Raw genomic sequence first — 18,753 nt, forward strand, 5'->3', positions numbered from 1 at the left:
TATATACACACACACACTCACAGAACACAAGGAAGAGTAGCCTAAATAATAATGCATTTCTACAATAGCAAGATTAACTAAAGGTTTTTGCATAATGCTGCATTAAATTAGTATATTTTTAATGGTATGCTAAGCTAAAAGCTATTTTTCAAAACTAAGTTGCGAACCACTAGTATCAAGCCACCTAGGCCCATCAGAATGAGATCAGTGACTTGTGGCAGTGTGCCGTTTCCCATAGGAACAAAAAGACTACAGAGCAGTTTCATGAGTCTAGAACGCTGTAGTCTAGTGTTTATGCAGCATCTAGAGCCCAAACCACTCTCTCAGATCGGAGTTCAGACAGAGGAAGACTGTGATCACGGGCCTGTCTGTAATGCCTGACATTGCTTTGTTCTTCACTCTCTCACTCTTTCTTCGGAGTGTGAGAGAAACTGGGGAAGTGCAGCGAGGCAATGCGTGTGTGTTTGTGATAAGAGAGAGAGATAGAAGATTCACATCTTTCGCTTCTATGCCAACAGGCTGAAGGATATTGACATTTCTCTGTGTACAAACAGAACTGAGTATGTAAAATTCATTTAATCGGTATTGTAGGAAGCTACTTTAAATTTCTAGCTACTGTTGGGTGGAAATACAGCATATGCAAGCAATATGATGCAAATGAGAATGCTGTTTTTCCGAATATCATGGCTGGTCATCACACCCTGTTATGGTTATATTAGCAACCAACAGTATGATTGTAAGTGTGTTGTCCTTTTTAGAGCTGTTCAATAAACAGCAAGAAGTTAATCTTGAATAACAATATTTCCGGCTACTGTTTATTTTTGTTCGGCAAAGGAAAACGGAGAAAGTTGAGTGAAGGATTCAATGGCTCGCCCATAATATCAGTCATATGATTAGGCCTAATTCCTGAATGAATCAGTGTTTTTGAATGAATGACTCACTCATAAAGACAATCACTTGTCGCCATGAACTGGCATAATTATGTAACTTACAGAAAGAGTCTGAACGAATCCCCACTCCTAATGCACAAACTGACAGCCTTTTTTTCAATGAATTCAATAATTAAGATGAATTGAGAATCAAAATTCATTCAATAATTAAGAAGAATTAAGTCTGACAGAATGCAGTCGTGCATAAATTCAGTGTTTTTACCAATTTTATTGTTACTTATTGCAGTAAATTTACTTTATTGCATCCTGACTCAAAATCAATGCTTTACTGTCAATTGTGCATTTTTATGCAACAAAATAGGCAATATTAATATAGTTAACTGCATTTTAGACTTAGTAATATCTACTGATAAATATATTATAGATTTGTGTTATTTGTTTCAGATTTAAAGGCCCTAATCAAGCCCTCAAACATGGGCCACAAGGACTGGATTTTTACAAAGCTAAATTTTGCCCCAGTCCAAACCTGCTCCCTGCCGTTCCATTCAATACAGTAGGTTTATAGCGTGTAGACCTTCAGATGTCTATATTTGGTTTCCAGTGATCAGCACTGAAAACATGGAGCACATCACCCCCAACTCCCAACCCCCAAACCCCAAACCCAACGGTCTCAGTTCCATTATCTTTGTTCAGCTACGCACTTCACATGCCAAAAGCTCCTTAGGTCTCTCAGCAGCTAATTGCACTTGATTGCCGGTCTAAATTTAGACCATTTAACCTCAGGTGAACACACAGGAGGGCTGACACACAAGAAGACTAATAAGAAGACCCTAATTCTTGGCTCCCAGTCCATTTTGGGCACACAAAATGTTTTTTTTTTTAACTCACTCTGATGAATTAAAGATACTGAATACCCAGAGACCAGACACATCCGAACTTGTGAACGCATTTGGTGCGTTGGGCCAGCTGTCACAGACCAAGTCAAGAAAGAAAATCTCAGAACCGCTTTTAATTCCTAGAAACACCATGCGAAGGGCCAGAATCGTACAGTTGATCAATACTTTTCGCCACAATATGCAGTGCATGCTGTTGAGAACTGGCATTTTCTCAGAATTAATGGTTCTCTGTGTGTGGCACTTTTATAGAAAAGTAGAAGACCAGAGAAATCTGACTGAGTAAGAGAACAGTACCTGCAGTGCTTCACAGAAAGTCAGCTATACTTATCGAAAGAGAAAAGGAGAACTGGAGAGAGAATAGTGTGAAAGCTGAGGATTAGCCCGACATGAAAAAGGCAAATGGAGTAGTAAGCTTTTATTAACTGAGAAAAAGTCACAGTGTGATGTAATAGTTTCACAATGAAAGGTGCGTTCCCTGGTCCATGGATCCCTGAGGGGCGTGTGAAATTGCACTAAAATGAAGAAGCCAAGAAAGACATTTTTGAATTCATCTAGTTCGTGCAATTCAAAGAAATGCACATTTTCTTTGATTGTGAAAAGAATTTGTAGTCAAGTTATGCTTTTAAGACTTTTACTTTCTCTATAGGCATCCAACTTGTTCGGTTGGTTTATTTACTGTATGTGTATGTGTGTGTGTGTGTGTGTGTTGCTGTAATTAGCTATAACAAATTAAAATTTGTTAAAATCCAGCTTAACTAAATTTAACTAAACTAAACTAAAAATTAACTAAATTTATAATTTTAAATCAAGAGCAGAACACTAAGTTGAAACAACACATGTTGAATTTTAAGTTGTGATAGATAGACTGATAGACTGATAGACAGACAGATAGAACACACACACACACACATACATATATATATACAAACCCCCATATTCAGCCATTTATAATGGAGGATATACAGTGTAATGGAAAATACAAATTTTTACTGTAATGTATGTTTTTAAGCAAAATGGCAGATTTTATGAAAAAATATATTTGGAAAAAAAATGTTAATATCAGTTTTTACCACTTTATGAACACATTTTATGGAAATGTTTATGGAAATATGAGTTAGCAACAATAATCAAAGGCAGCTCAGCAAAGAGTCGATTGGGCAAAAGTTTGTGCTTCTCCTATGTGATCAAAACTTTACTACACTACAATTCATGATTATTACAATGGTTGACAAAACAGGGCTTATTATACAGCACAACCACAACATATCTGCACTTTGGTTTTTTAATGAAGGCCCTTTTTGACAGGTGAGGTACAGTGAGGTTTTAGGTAATTTTTATTATTTTTAGTCATTTTCTGAGTGCTTCTGATCAATAATGTAGATGCCCCAAACTGGCCATGCAGGGAATGAGAGAGTCAGAAATGATGGTGTCGATAATTGTGCAGTGGGAGACCTTATTCTCCCCTCTGGGGAAGCAATGTCAAGAATCAATCTCCATTTATCACCAATCCATGGACCTGTCTTTACAACTCACAAAAGAATTGATGGGACGTCGACCCGCCTGTAGCATGTGCAAATATAGCACAACAAAAACTGACAGTTTCTCAACAGCAAAAAGGGACCCGAGGTAAACAAAAGCTTTGACTGCATGATGGCAATAGAGATGAGCCAATCAACATTTTGAGAGGTCGATAGCAGCTAATGATTTACAATAAATATGATTAACAATGAACTGTTTTGACAACACTGAGTGAGTCTTAATGATAGTGAAGGTTTATTCAGTGTCTAGATCTGATAGCAGTTTCTATTGCTTCCTTTTAAAACCACAACAAGTGGCACTGGCTTTATGAAATGCATTATATCAGCTGAATGAGGAATAATTGCATTCGCATATGTGAAACAGAAATTCTGTCAGTCTATGGACAATTGATCTTTGCATCTTTAGGAAACAGTGTGCGATGTAACCAAGTAAAACTGATAATTAAAAAAAAATAATAATAAAGTAAAAAAATTTGAAATTCAGAAATGAAAAACATGCCTATCATAAACCATATGTATTAAAGTAACTGTATAATTAAATTTTTATGTATGTTTCAATAAATTAATGTATAGCACAAAAAAAGTATGTCATTGACCCACATGCTGTAACTTTGAAACCATTATAGTAACCTGACTATTGTTTAATTTCTTGGTTAGACATCACAACAAATCTGTGTACTTCTAAATATGACTGCTAATGTGAATTATGGTGATTCTGAAAAGAAGATCACTTAAAAGCTTGAGACGGTGAGAGAAAAGAGGGGGTTGTGGCATAGGGAGACAGGGATACTCGCTGTCCATAGCCATGGCAACCTGAAGCTTCTCCTGCATGGCCTTTATCAAGATAACAATCTCGTGGGTGTGTTGCTATGGCAACAATCCAAGACAGTTTTTTTGGCACTCAGTGGAACATCAACACACTTCAGTGTTGGGCCGCCATTACTTCCCCAACCAACAGTACAGCTAATGACCAGAGACAGAGGCTTCACAGCACTGGGGCAAAAGCTATCTGCAATCAGCACCACCAAAGATCACCCAATACTGACAGAGACCACTGTAGCTGTATTTTAGAAAACTTCTTGACCAAAATAAACAAATAAATAAACAAAAATAAAACTAATAAATTATTTTGATTGATTTGATTGATTTCTGAACGAATATGTGACAGTGTAGTCTGGAGTAATGGCAGCTGAAAACTCAGTTTTTCCATCACAGTAATAAATTATATTTTAAAATATAATAATATTTCACAATATTACTGTTTTTTTACTGTAATTTTGGTGAAATAAATGCAGCCTTGGTGAGCATAAGACATTTCTGTCAAAAACAATTCAAATATCAATACATATTTAGAAAACAAGTTAACAACATGTAAAGTGAAGATTAAATAAATAAATTAACAAATACTTTTATGGATATATAAAGATTTTAATCGATAGAACGGTAGATAGATAGAATGACAGACAGACAGATACACTATAGATAGATAGATAGATAGATAGATAGATAGATCGATCTACAGAACAACAGACAGAGACGGATGGATGGATGGATGGATGTTCTAACACGTCGAGGGTAAGAGTTTCTTTAAAGCTCCATGTCTGTAATAAGCATGTCTCTTTCAGACAGCCCCACTGGAGCACTGCTATTCTGGGCCAAGGTAGGCGGGTGAGCCCCTGGCTTCAGTCAGGGTCTGACACATATGTATTTGAAGAAGGCCTTGATTACACTCATCCAATTCAGGGTCATTATCGTAATCGCTAGTCGGTGCGGGTATAGAAATCCAGCGTACTTGATAAGTACCACTGAGCTACCAATTATGTGCATGATTAAGAGAGTTAATTATCAGTGTAGAAGTAAATGCGTAAATGGGGCAGACTTTGATCAACTTTATCCAGGATCATACAGGTCTGGACTAGTTTTGGGAACTAGGCCAGGATGTCACAGTGAGCAGTTCATATGCCTGTGTTTTTTAATTATACATCATTGATATGGTACACCACACAGTAAAGTACAGTATTCCAGCTTTTCTCCAGACACATTCACACATGCACCCACATACAGACTGAAAGAATGCAACCTGTGCAATTCACACATCATTGACGTTGTCCTTGCAGCTCACTGTGACAACCAAGACTGGGGTGAGAGAATAAAAGGCTGAGTGAGAAAGAAATTAAGGAAGAGGGGAACATAAACTCTATTTTAAAGGAATACTGCGACTAAATGAAGGTCAACACATGGCTGATGAAACACTGCACTCAGTCCCCTAAAAATGGCTTTTTATATCTCTTTTATAGCTCTTTGGCTAGAGACACTGTATATTTGCCATTCTATGGTTTACCATTTTGTTTTATACTTTTTTCCAGAAATATAGTTGATGTCTTTTATTTGCCATACTTTTTTTTAATATATATAATGTACCTGATCTCATTTATTTAATCTCTATTTTCCTAAGTATGTGTTATTAACTTGTTTTTCCTATATGGCCTGTACTAATTGTTCATAATTGCTTGGACTTTATACTCAAAATGTCCAAATAATTAGTGAATGACTGGTACAGGTAATTTTACTGATAATTAAAAAAAATTATATGAAAAACTCATATGAACTATCAAAAACAGTGTCTTGTTTACAATGACTTTGCCTCAGGATCTGAGATGTACAGAAATGAAACTAGACAGGTCAATGTCCTTTAAAAGCTAAAAACAAAGTTTATAGCTCTTTGGCTGAAGACTGCATAATATTTGTTTGTCATTCTGTTTTACAATTTTGTTTTATATTACAGATATATATATGCATGCTCTATTTGTTATATGTATATTTTTATTTGACATAAAATATACCTAATCTTATTTATTTAATCTCCACTTCCTGTAACATAACGTGTTGTTTTTCCCAGGCTGTAGGGCCTGTACTAATTGTTTATAATTGCCTGGACTTTGTACTCAAAATGTCCAAATGCTTAGTTAATAACCAGAATGTCCAGGTAATTTCACAAGAAAAAAATAATTTGAAACTTCCTGTTTCAAATTAAAAACTCTTATTAACTAACACTCTTCCAAATATATATATATATATATATATATATATATATATATATATACACACAGCAGTTCGTTCTGGTTCTCAAATCTGATTGGTTGAGAACCGTAAGATATTGTACTGGTATCGCTACAGGAACGCCCTTTCACAATTTTGTATCACTTCGCTTGTTCTGGCCAGGTCTATGTTTTTTTTTAATTATTCACTGAGCTAATCGTAGAGTATGTTAGTTAATATAAGAAGAAATGTCTAGCTACGCGGTCTCTCTCCCTCTCATTTGGATGCACGTCTACATATATAGATGGAATATAATTGTATTGCACTGCATTGTATGTTAATTTTTTGTCTAAAGGTTAAAATATTTAAAAAATATATATATTACTATTATTTCATATGTCAGACATTACAGGGTTAAATGTATGACACTGTATTGTATGGGTGGGGGAAAAAATGTTGCATAGGAACATATTAAACAAAGAACAGATGGAATATAATTGTATTGCACTGCATTGTATGTAAATTTTTTGTCTAAAGGTTAAAATATTTAAAAAATATATATATTACTATTATTTCATATGTCAGACACTACAGGGTTAAATGTATGACACTGTATTGTATGGGTGGGGGAAAAAATGTTGCATAGGAACATATTAAACAAAGAACAGAATAGATATGGTAGCCTATATCTATGACTTGTAGATGTGTGTAAAGTGCATAAAGAAGTCCACAAGCAGTGTTATAAGAGCTGTGTTCCTTTTTCATGTGGAGCGCCAGGCAATCTGCCAAATGTGGTTTTATAAGCAAGTGAAGGCTAGTACAGTTACACAATTCTCTCATTATCTGTCATCTCACATGAGAGACATTGAAAGAAAGAAAGAAAAGAAAGAAAGATTGCATTCTTGTTTTATGACTTGCTTGCATTCCGTAACGTCACGTCAAGGTTTCTGTTGATACTTGATTTCACTTCCCTTTTCACTATTTAGTTACACAGCACTGGTGGTAGGCTGCTGTGGGTCTGTTTGTGCCAACGAATCAACAAAGATAACGCATATGTGGAATTTGATAACTTGCAGATTGGTTAGTAAACTTAGGCTATTTAGGCTGCGTCTCAGAACCCAGTGAGCTGCTTACTAAGACAACATTTTAAGCACGTTCTGGCCCAGATTAGGTCTAGACAGGCAGCTCACAAAGTCATAATAGTTCTATGAAGCATATCGCTCCAGAACTCAAACTTATTCTGGGCTTTCAGAAAGTTTAGCGCATTCTTCCCAAACTTAATTTTTGCGTTTATTTAGAGACCTCTAATAGCCAGAATTTCCATTTTTCATTTTAAGTAGCCTTGGGGTACCTAACTGGGAGCAGATCTTGATTCTGGAGTCAAAGCGATGTCCCAATCGATCTTCGAGTCGGATCTTTTCAATTATACAATTGAACTGGTTCACTAACGCGGTCTAAACGATTCGTTCACAAATTAGATTGAATCTGTCCTAGCGGTTTTTGAGTCAAGAATTTTCAAGTAAATATAGATTTTTTTTTTAAGTGGTTTAAATCACTTGAACGATTCTAATGAACGGATAATCTTTTGAACATACTTTTGAACATAATGATTCGAGAAACGGTGAGCGGGCTGATAGTAAAAGCATAGGATTTGTCTTAAAATGTTGTGGTAAAATGTCACAAATAATATTACCTGGAAATATGTTTACAACTGATTGACAGTTTTAGCAACTTTTCAAACGAGAAAAAAACAATAGTACATGTTGAGTTGAATGTAAATGCAAATTATTTAGGTTCTAATTGACTGTTTTTAACACTGATTCAAGTTGGACACATGAAATCAAATTAAACCTTTACATTTTACATTAAATAATTTACATTTTAGGCTTTTAATCAAATTTAATTTAAATAAACATGCAAAAAGCAAACTCAAACTATGCTACAGACTTTATATGTTGTTTATCATCTTTATTGGAGCGGTTAATCGCATGTAATATGCTACGTCAGGATTTAAGAGACCACGCGACGACGCAATTACGTCATGCTTTATAAGAAAAGTTGAACTGTTCAAAGGAACCGAATCTCGGAATGAACTCGGACTTTCCATCATTAGTCTCTCAAGCCCAACATTACATCAATGTGCTACGTGTGCGTGCCTGAAGGCTTATTTAATGTCGAGACAAGTACAACAAACCTTATAAATTTTATAAGGCTTTAACACTTTAAACTGCATCGGTATAGGTTTATTAAATGAAACCTAGATTTAAGACTGCCATTTACACGTCCTTACCTGCGATGTCCCACAGCTGTAGCCGCACTAGCGTTTTGCTGTCCCAGTGGAGGACTTTGAGCGCAAAATCCACTCCTATGGTCGCTCTGTAGTGTTGCGAAAAGAGTTGATGCACGTATCGCTTGATGATGCTCGTCTTTCCCACACCAAGTTCCCCGATTACCAAAACTTTAAACAAATACTCCTTACACTCCGACACGGACCCGCCTGCCATGCTGCCAAATGTCAGTTATGAGAGAGGAAAGTTTTGGCAACTTTGAACAACCACTTCCCCTCTTCTCCCTCACACAGTTTGGAGAAGTGCTTGGGTTCAGGGACGAGAGTAAGGAAAGTATTCAAACAGAAAGCACACTCTCCCTCTCCTCCCACCGGACAACCACCTGATAAGTCATAGGACCCGGAAATATCACGCCTCGATTGGATTGCTTTGCTTTTCACCCGCTTGGGCTTTAGGGTCAAAGAAAATAAAGAACACTCACAGACTCACGCGCTGCGGTCTGGTGAGTTGTGGAAGTTAAACAAAAGAGTTTGAATTTCAACATGTGCGGTTTCTGAGCGGGAGGCACGACTGCAAAGATTGCACAACATCATATTTTGTGTGAAAAGCAGACAGAAACGAAGAAGATAAAATAAAAACCTGATGTGGCATTTAGAGTGCTTACAATCAATAGTACATGTTGAGTTGAATGTAAATGCAAATTATTTAGGTTCTAATTGACTGTTTTTAACTGATTCAAGTTGGACACATGAAATCAAATTAAACCTTTACATTTTACATTAAATAATTTACATTTTAGGCTTTTAATCAAATTTAATTTAAATAAACATGCAAAAAGCAAACTCAAACTATGCTACAGACTTTATATGTTGTTTATCATCTTTATTGGAGCGGTTAATCGCATGTAATATGCTACGTCAGGATTTAAGAGACCACGCGACGACGCAATTACGTCATGCTTTATAAGAAAAGTTGAACTGTTCAAAGGAACCGAATCTCGGAATGAACTCGGACTTTCCATCATTAGTCTCTCAAGCCCAACATTACATCAATGTGCTACGTGTGCGTGCCTGAAGGCTTATTTAATGTCGAGACAAGTACAACAAACCTTATAAATTTTATAAGGCTTTAACACTTTAAACTGCATCGGTATAGGTTTATTAAATGAAACCTAGATTTAAGACTGCCATTTACACGTCCTTACCTGCGATGTCCCACAGCTGTAGCCGCACTAGCGTTTTGCTGTCCCAGTGGAGGACTTTGAGCGCAAAATCCACTCCTATGGTCGCTCTGTAGTGTTGCGAAAAGAGTTGATGCACGTATCGCTTGATGATGCTCGTCTTTCCCACACCAAGTTCCCCGATTACCAAAACTTTAAACAAATACTCCTTACACTCCGACACGGACCCGCCTGCCATGCTGCCAAATGTCAGTTATGAGAGAGGAAAGTTTTGGCAACTTTGAACAACCACTTCCCCTCTTCTCCCTCACACAGTTTGGAGAAGTGCTTGGGTTCAGGGACGAGAGTACGGAAAGTATTCAAACAGAAAGCACACTCTCCCTCTCCTCCCACCGGACAACCACCTGATAAGTCATAGGACCCGGAAATATCACGCCTCGATTGGATTGCTTTGCTTTTCACCCGCTTGGGCTTTAGGGTCAAAGAAAATAAAGAACACTCACAGACTCACGCGCTGCGGTCTGGTGAGTTGTGGAAGTTAAACAAAAGAGTTTGAATTTCAACATGTGCGGTTTCTGAGCGGGAGGCACGACTGCAAAGATTGCACAACATCATATTTTGTGTGAAAAGCAGACAGAAACGAAGAAGATAAAATAAAAACCTGATGTGGCATTTAGAGTGCTTACAATGTGAATAAACCGCATTTATGGTGATGTGGGGTAAGAGAATGATGCTTTCATGAAGTAACACGTTAAAGGCACAACATGTAATTTTCGCCGATAGAGGGCGTGTATTGAAAATAAACAAAAAGACAAAGGCGTAGTTTGATGACGCCTTGACTGAGTGTGGAATCATGGGAGTTGTCGTCTTCATCCCCACAGCCGATGCAATCCGACGGGACTCCGGCAGAAATCATGTTCATGGATGAGCTAATAGTAGAACGAAGCAGGGTGAAGCTGAAAGCCGTCCAAGCGAAACGAGGCTGCTGAACGAGCGCAGCACACGGCTCGAAAGCAGCGGAGCTTTTATTATGCCACAGTCGACTGCTTCCGCTCCTTCCGGTCGTGCGTATGTGGGGGGAAAAAAGCAGGGCTGTTTTATCATACTAGATACATTTGAAAGTTCTGTTATAATACTACTCAGTGCGGTCGTCACCTGTCTAATAAAACGCACAACATATTAAAGCGTCTTTGGTGTTTCCATGTTTTCTACAAAACAAAACCGGAAATCAAGGGGTTGTGACGTCATTGGCAGGCGACAAAATGACATTATAGACACGGTCCGTGTCACTAGTTAAAATTGCTTATTTCTCTGGATTTAAACATTCTTCGAAACATTTGGTATAATGTAAGTAAGTACACAAGTCAGCAAAATCAACACTGTTCTAGTGGTTTTTGGATATTTTAATAAAAAAATCTTACATGTGCCTTTAAAATCTCATTTCAGAGATATTGAAGATAATGATACCATGACATAATAAAACTAAACTGATACTAAACTGTTCTTAATAATGTATTAAAAAGCACTTGCATTTGCAATTCATAAGATACAAGTGCATAAACATTCTGAATCCATAAACACATCAAGTTCTTAAACTGAAAAGGTGGTGAAAAACAAAAGACATTTTTAGATATAAAATATTTATTTTATAGCATGATTTGTCCTGGCAAAAAGAGCATTTTCCTCATTTTTAAGTTTGACCATGTAAACAGGTGATCTCTCAATTAATTTACATTGAACAAATGATTCTGTTCCAAACAACTTACACTAAAAGACCTAATATTACAATCCATTATAACAATTACAATATGTAAGATACTCAAGAGTATTCTTTTGAGAGTTGCATTCTAATAGTCCTGCAAAACTTATAAAGTGTTACAGTCGCAAATTCATGTGATAATCCTACGCGAGATTGGCAGTAAATGCTACAAGTTACCACTAGAAGCAACTACTCATAGATACAATTTAAAAATGGAACATTTGAAAGTTTGTAATAGTTGCTGAAATAATACTCCAGCTTCAGTGCCACCATATACGGTACGTCCCTTTATCACAAAGAGCAAGTTATAAGACATTGTTTTTAAAACTTACAAATATCATAGAAACATATAGCAGAAATACAAAGACACCATCTGTGTGGAAAACAATAGATGGCAGAACAGTATACAAACATTTGCAAAACAGCACTCCCTTTTTCAAGGATGAGTTCACGCATGAGACAAAGTAAAGTTAAGAAAAACAATTTCTTTTATTTACCTTGGCTCCACATTTAAGCTAAAATAGTATTCTACACCAATTACAATCAGCATTCTTGCCTTTGACTCTCTAAGCAAAAACACTGAAACTTACATTTGGGAGCCACAAGGAAATTGGAAAACATTTTAGCTGGGAAATTCCACATTTACTCATCCAGTCAACCAAGTGTGGTTTATTGTGCGCACATGGTTTCCGTGTTTCACTCTGACTTGTACACAGATACTGAAACCGTTTAAAAAATGGAAATCACATACCAAAACTAGATACACAGCAGCCCAATATGAGATATGATTCACTTGTATGCACTTATGCATTTATGTGTCTGTGCTGTCGGCATCCAAAACCCTAATTTTTTCAGTTAGCAATAGTAACTAAACTTCTTAATCAGAACCAAGTCCAGCTACATAGTTCAAAAGCACATAAAATCCCAGAAAGCATGTCAAGAGTGAAATCGTAAAGCAGCAAGCTGGCATTATCACTCCTAGACTGTTGTGATGTCACTAGCCAGTGGATTTTGGACACAGCAACACAATAATATTTGGCACTCCAACATTCTGCAGCATTTTGGAAAACGGATGCTGCCAGCGCTGCCTCGGAGAAAAATATTCCCAACAGGATGTCCCATTTGTTCATTTTACAGTTCTTCCTGCTTTCCGAAACATTTTGAAAGAGACTTGTGAAGATAAGCAAGCGAATGATATCCTGCAGTGATCGATTAATAAACAGCGCCGTCCTGAGCATGTGCTTTTATAGCGTAAAAGAGCTCTGTTTTGGGGTGTAGTTCATATTTTGGGCAAAGGGAGGGTTGTTATCAGAGCCGGGGGATCCGGGAATGGACCCCCCTGACTGAAGCGAGTCCCTGAAGGGGGAAGGTGGAGTGAGCAGAGTCAGCTTACTCTGTGCTAACTCTTCCTCCACACATTCCTCTTCCTCCTCCTCTTCTTGTGTGGCACTCTCACACAGAAACCCCTGAATGAGATTGAGAGCTTCCATTTCTGAACCTTCCTCAGGGAACGCCTCCCCTTGCAGGGGAAGAGGCAGCTGATTGGCAGATGAATTATAGGCGACGGGGGTTGAATTGGTTCCTGTGCCAATTACAAATTGGTCAAAATCAGGAACCGTAGAGCTCAGTGTGTCCACTGGCCTACCTGGAGGACAATCAGGGCTTTGATCTATTAAATTAGGAGGGGAATAGGAAGGTGGTACCCCTCTCTCGTGGGTTGTAGTATGTTGGGGACCCCCATCGTGCCCCTCGCTGAGGTTGTAGAGATCCTTGTCGTCGGGGTGAGAGCCATTGGGGGCTGTGTTGAGACCAGCATCATGTTCAGACTCGGAGGGTTGTGAGGCATTAGTTAGGGGTCGTATGACTGCCGTCTGACTCTGGCCGACCGCTTGCCTCCTCACATGCACAGACAGTCTGTGGAACACACTCGACCCCCTCCCCTGGGGTCTGGCACCTGATTCAGACCATGACACAGACTTTCCATTAGGACTATGAATGAAACAGAGACCCAACGTTATTCCCACAAAGAAACGCCAGAATGCGACACAGAGACACAGAAGAACATCACAGAAAAATGATCATTATGCATGTCATCTTTCATACAATTCATACAATTATCAGCCATAAAACTCTCATGATTAGGGTTAGCACACAATGCATAACTCAACATTGTTAATTCATGAAGTCGCTGACAGAGATCCCTCAAACATGCTAATTGTGTATCTCATAATGACCTGCTTACAGAGCATTATGAAAGCCACGATGGCTCATTCTCTGCCATCCCTTCTCTGCACTGCTCTGCTCAAACTGACACACGTTGCTCTATACATGCATCACGTGTGTTATGCAGTATGAATAAGGGTTTATGAAATTCCCCTCAGTTTCAGATGAACATGGCATTCGCTGTCCGCTCTTAGTGTAATTAAGTTAACCGGACAGAGAGGCCTCAGAGCTGAAAGAGGGTCAGAATCAAGGGGCGTTCACACTGACAGTGATTTGCAGCGGCATAGCGACTGGAAGTCATTTGTTTTCAAAGAGAGTGGGTAGATTCTGGCGACACAATGTGGGCATGTCTGGTGATGCGTCACATTACAGCAAAGTTAAAATTTATGCAAATGAGCAGCAATGTGGCAAATAACAACAATAGTAAAGTTTTGCAAATGTTTATGTTTATGCAAATGAGCAGTAACTCGATGCGGTGACCAGCAATTACCAATGGGAGGGCAAAAGTTTAGGTTTTGCAAAAGAGCACTGACTTGGTGAGGCATCTAGTAACGTGTCCAAGTTGAGAGTAGATTAATTTTATGCAAATAAGCAGTGACTTAATGTGAAGAATACCAAGTGATCTGTCAAGTTAAGAAAAGTTTAAGTTTATGCAAATGAGCAGGGACTCATGTTATAGAATCTTTCTGGTTAGAATAAATTGCTCTGATGTCTTGGGGGTTTTGAAGCCAGATAGACTTTATTAACAAGGAAATAAAGCTGAGTTGTGTTTGCAAACATCACTTTAGAATCCAGTTGTGCACTCACATATATATGTCCTGAAGCTGTTCAACAGATTCCATACATGTCTTTCTGTATTTTTAGACAAAGAATCTTAACCATAAATGAGATCCTGAAGGGTGATCAATAACTGATCACGCACTTATTTCTAGCTTCTGTACATAGGGACAAGGTCCTTTCCTTATATGAATGTTTTCCAAGCTTTAAATAGTTCACTCTGTTCTAAGCACACACTGCAATCCTCACACAGTCAAATACATAATAGTAGAATAATAGTAGAATAATTTTCTCTTATGAATAGACATAATTCTATGTATCATATTGAATCAAGATTAATGAAAATAATCCACGTGTCAACTACCAATGGGAGTCAAGTTTAAGCAAATGTTTACATTTATGCAAGTGAGCAGCAAATCAATGTAGTAACCAGCGAATTCCAATAGGAGTGAAGTTTATGCAGACATTTACTTTGATGCAAATAAGTAGCGACTTGACATGGGCAGTACCAAGGAGAGTGAAAACTGCTACAAAAGTTTACATTTATGCAAATAATCATTAACTTAGTGTGGCATCCAGTAACATGTCAAAGTTAAGAGTTGGTTATGCTTATGCAAATGGGCAGCGACGAGTCTGATTCATGCAAAATCGTTCAACTTGTTTACGATGCACTATGACTTGCTGTGATCTACAAACAAATATTACTTGAAAGTTATTTTAATGTTATAATGTTACTTTTTAGCAGCCAGATTCCTCATGAAAATCGTATTTTTGCCTGGAATGCATCTCATTTGTAATCAGATTTTCTAAAGACTAAAGCCCACCATCAGCGTTGAGGTATCCAGTAGTAGGAACGTCAATGAGAAAATTGCTATCAGTGTGAACGGGGCAGTAGAAGGGAACTGGATATGGGAGCTACAGCCTCTGTGAGAACTGGGTTAAAATTTTAGTCAGGAGAAGGTTTGACATGGGGGGGAGGAGGCACACTGAAAAGTGGGTTAATACTGAGGAGGAGAGAGGGACTAAGTGGATGGGTAGTTAGATGAAAATTAGGTTAAATTTTAGACGAGGATTCAGCACAGATAGAGGACGGCCGGATAGTGTCTGGCTCTAGCTACATACATACTCTTGGTTTGCAGCAGGTAGAAAAACATAGGAGAGACAACTCAAATACACACACATGCTAGAAAGAACACTTTCATTGCTATCGCTGCAGTCCAACATGTTGGTGTGCTACTGAAAAAGAAATACTATTATTTTATTTCCATATGTTTCATAGCCTGTATGTGCATTTAGCTGATATTTCAGAAATGTGACTCAAACCTATTATTATCTGTCACTCACTTAGTGCTGCCGGTCGCGTTGTTGTTCTTCTTCTTCCTTCGAAACATGTTGAGGATGCTGTTGCTCTGGCAAGGAGCCACCTTCCCGTCGCCCACGTGCATACGAACCACGTCTGAGGTCGTAAAGGCGCTGCGTACGTTGCGCTCGGGCTTGGAGATGATGATGTACATCTTGGGTGTGAACATGCAGCCCAGTGCTACAGTAACACTGAGACTGACAGAGAAGGAGGTGGTGATGATCTTGTAGTTGGAGCCGAAGTAGATGGGCACAAAAGCCAGCCAGATAATGCAGGTGGTGTACATGGTAAATGCAATGTACTTGGCTTCATTGAAGTTGGCAGGCACGTTGCGGGTCTTGAAGGCGTAGTAGGTGCAGCTCATGATGAGCAGGCCGTTGTAACCCAACGGAGCCACTACGCCCACGTTACTTGTGTAACAGATGAGGTACACCTCCCTGATGCTGGGGTAGCTCTTCACCGGATTGGGGGGTTCCAGCACAATCAGCGTAACCACCACGGCCAGCTGGAGACTAATCAGGATGAAGGCGATAACCACTTGGGCCCAGGCGCTCATGAAGCGGGGCTTGCGTGTGCAGATTTTCTTCTTGCTTCCAGCCAGGATGCGTGCAATGCGGTTGGTTTTGGTTGCCAGAGCGGAGTAGCACATGGCCGACGACAAGCCCACTAGAAGGCGCTGCAGATAGCAGGAGATCACAGTGGGACGTGCAATGAGAGTGAAGGGGCATACGTAGCCAAGGAAGATACCCGCCAGGATGATGTAGCAAAGTTCACGACTGGAGGACTTCACCACTGGTGTGTCACGATACTGCATGAAGACAAAGGTGACGAATAGTGTTACCAGGATGCCGAGGCAGGAGAACGCCACTGCGATGATGGACTCCACGCTGTTCCACTCAAGGTATTTGAGTGGGAGAGGCTTACATTCTGGAATAAAACAAGCAGATAGGAAGTCAAAATGGATGGAAAATAAATGAAGAACAGGACAAAAACAAATACAGAATTTCAGGATTGTTGGACTTCTGGATTGCTGTATCATTGTAATTAAGTTAAAATGGAATTATGGTGTAACCTTATTTTCCTGTACACCCAGAATACCTGTAATGTACTTGTGAAACATTTAAATTTATTTTTTCAATGTGTCAAATGTGTATTTTTTTAACAAATATTTTAAATGCGGACAGTATTATTATTTTTTTTAAATAATAAGCATTGAATCAGTAATGGTTCAAAAGTCAGTACAAAAGTCATTGTACTGTATGTACGCTACCACTGAAAAGTTTGGGGTTAGTACTTTTTTATGCTTTCATTTATACAGCAAGGATGCATAAAATTGATCAAAAACATTTACATTTATTTTTTCAATGTGTCAAATGTGTATTTTTTTAACAAATATTTAAAATGCGGACAGTATTATTATTTTTTTTAAATAATAAGCATTGAATCAGTAATGGTTCAAAAGTCAGTACAAAAGTCATTGTACTGTATGTACGCTACCACTGAAAAGTTTGGGGTTAGTACTTTTTTATGCTTTCATTTATACAGCAAGGATGCATAAAATTGATCAAAAGGTCAATTAAAGACTTTCACATTGTTTAAAAATAAATTCTAATAAATGCTGTTATTTTGAACTTTATACAGTTTCCACAAAAATATTAGCCTTAGTCGCACATCTGTTTTCAACTTTGATAATAATATTTAGCTTTGCCATCATAGGAACAACTTATGTTTTAAAATATATTAAAACAGGAAACAGTTATTTTAAATTGTAATAATACTTCACAATAATGCTGTATTTTTGATCAAATAAATTCAGCCTTGGTCATAAGAGACGTCTTTCAAAAGCATCTTCTTGACCTCAAACATTTCAACAGTGGAGTATGAATTGCATTTTTAAAATATTTTTTAAATAAATGAATAGAAGAATGTCACATCATTGTCCCTTAAGCTTCATATGCCCCACTTTTGTGTGCATTCCTTTCTATGCATTCTGAACACTCTCATTATTTATGACAGAGCCTTCTATACATCCTTAAAGGGTCTCTTTCTCTCATTCACTATGACAGAGCTTTTTCTCTATCTCAGATCAGTCTGTCTCTCTAGTAATCAGAATTCCCTGTTGCTGCTCAGGTTCCGTGGTGAAACTGTTGAGCCTGACACACGGCTGCTGGGTACTAATGGGATTCCAACCTCACCATTATCCAGCTCTGCTCGCTGGATAAAAAGCTGTCAAAATAACGTGCGGCTCACAGCCCAGAGGAAGAGTAAGTGTTGGGTGTTGGGTAAGGAGGATGCGGAGGGCATAGAGAGGAGTGATAGGAGAGAAGTCAAAAGGAGATATGGGCTGAACAGAATCTAAAGCATAAACGTTGGTGGAATAGGGCAAATATTGTTTGAGCTATTCTCAATGAAATGGTAGTCTAAGTGTTTAAATGAAGAGATATTTTAATAGATGTGGTTAATTAGGAGGATGAATGAAATGTAAACAAAGTCTCTTACCTGCCAGTTCATCATCAGGCCACCAGCCCAGGTCACAAGCTCTGCACGTGAACTCATCCTGAACGTATTCATTATCTTTACATGTAGTGCAGATCCAGCAGCAACTCACTTCACCTTTACGGATCACCTACAATCAAGATATTTACATTGATGCCAGCTATGGTAACACTTCACAATTCTACAAGTTTCACAAGTTAACATCAGTTAATTCATCTCACAACAACTAACAATGTAAAAAAAATGTATTTATATTAGTATACATAGAGTTACATTAATATATATATATATATATATATATATATAT

General features: G+C 38.1%; 2 protein-coding genes across 7 annotated transcripts in view; both read right to left on the reverse strand.

The window, feature by feature from the left end:
- LOC107696121 (ras-related protein Rab-32-like) overlaps positions 1-10,414 on the reverse strand; it is a 17,421-nt gene extending 7,007 nt beyond the window's left edge. Inside the window, exon 1 of one of the 3 annotated variants that reach the window (XM_016496304.1) lies at positions 9,856-10,414. In XM_016496304.1, the coding sequence (XP_016351790.1) occupies positions 9,856-10,069 (214 nt within the window). In that variant the 5' untranslated portion in view covers positions 10,070-10,414. Of the gene's footprint in view, positions 1-8,653; positions 9,208-9,855 lie in introns of those variants that run through there. The other 2 variants (XM_016496302.1, XM_016496301.1) reach the window with 2 other exon arrangements.
- Positions 10,415-12,444: 2,030 nt separating this feature from the next.
- Positions 12,445-18,753, reverse strand: part of LOC107696122 (metabotropic glutamate receptor 1-like) — a 30,567-nt gene continuing 24,258 nt past the window's right edge. For 3 of the 4 annotated variants that reach the window (XM_016496307.1, XM_016496305.1, XM_016496306.1), the window contains 3 exons: positions 18,450-18,576; positions 15,935-16,877; positions 12,445-13,579 (listed from right to left, as the gene is read on the reverse strand). In XM_016496307.1, the coding sequence (XP_016351793.1) occupies positions 12,835-13,579; positions 15,935-16,877; positions 18,450-18,576 (1,815 nt within the window). In that variant the 3' untranslated portion in view covers positions 12,445-12,834. The remainder of the gene's footprint in view (positions 13,580-15,934; positions 16,878-18,449; positions 18,577-18,753) is intronic. The other variant, XM_016496308.1, reaches the window with a different exon arrangement.

This window comes from Sinocyclocheilus anshuiensis, unplaced genomic scaffold (assembly GCF_001515605.1).
Source record: "Sinocyclocheilus anshuiensis isolate Anshui unplaced genomic scaffold, SAMN03320099.WGS_v1.1 scaffold306, whole genome shotgun sequence".
NCBI classification, from domain to species: domain Eukaryota; kingdom Metazoa; phylum Chordata; class Actinopteri; order Cypriniformes; family Cyprinidae; genus Sinocyclocheilus; species Sinocyclocheilus anshuiensis.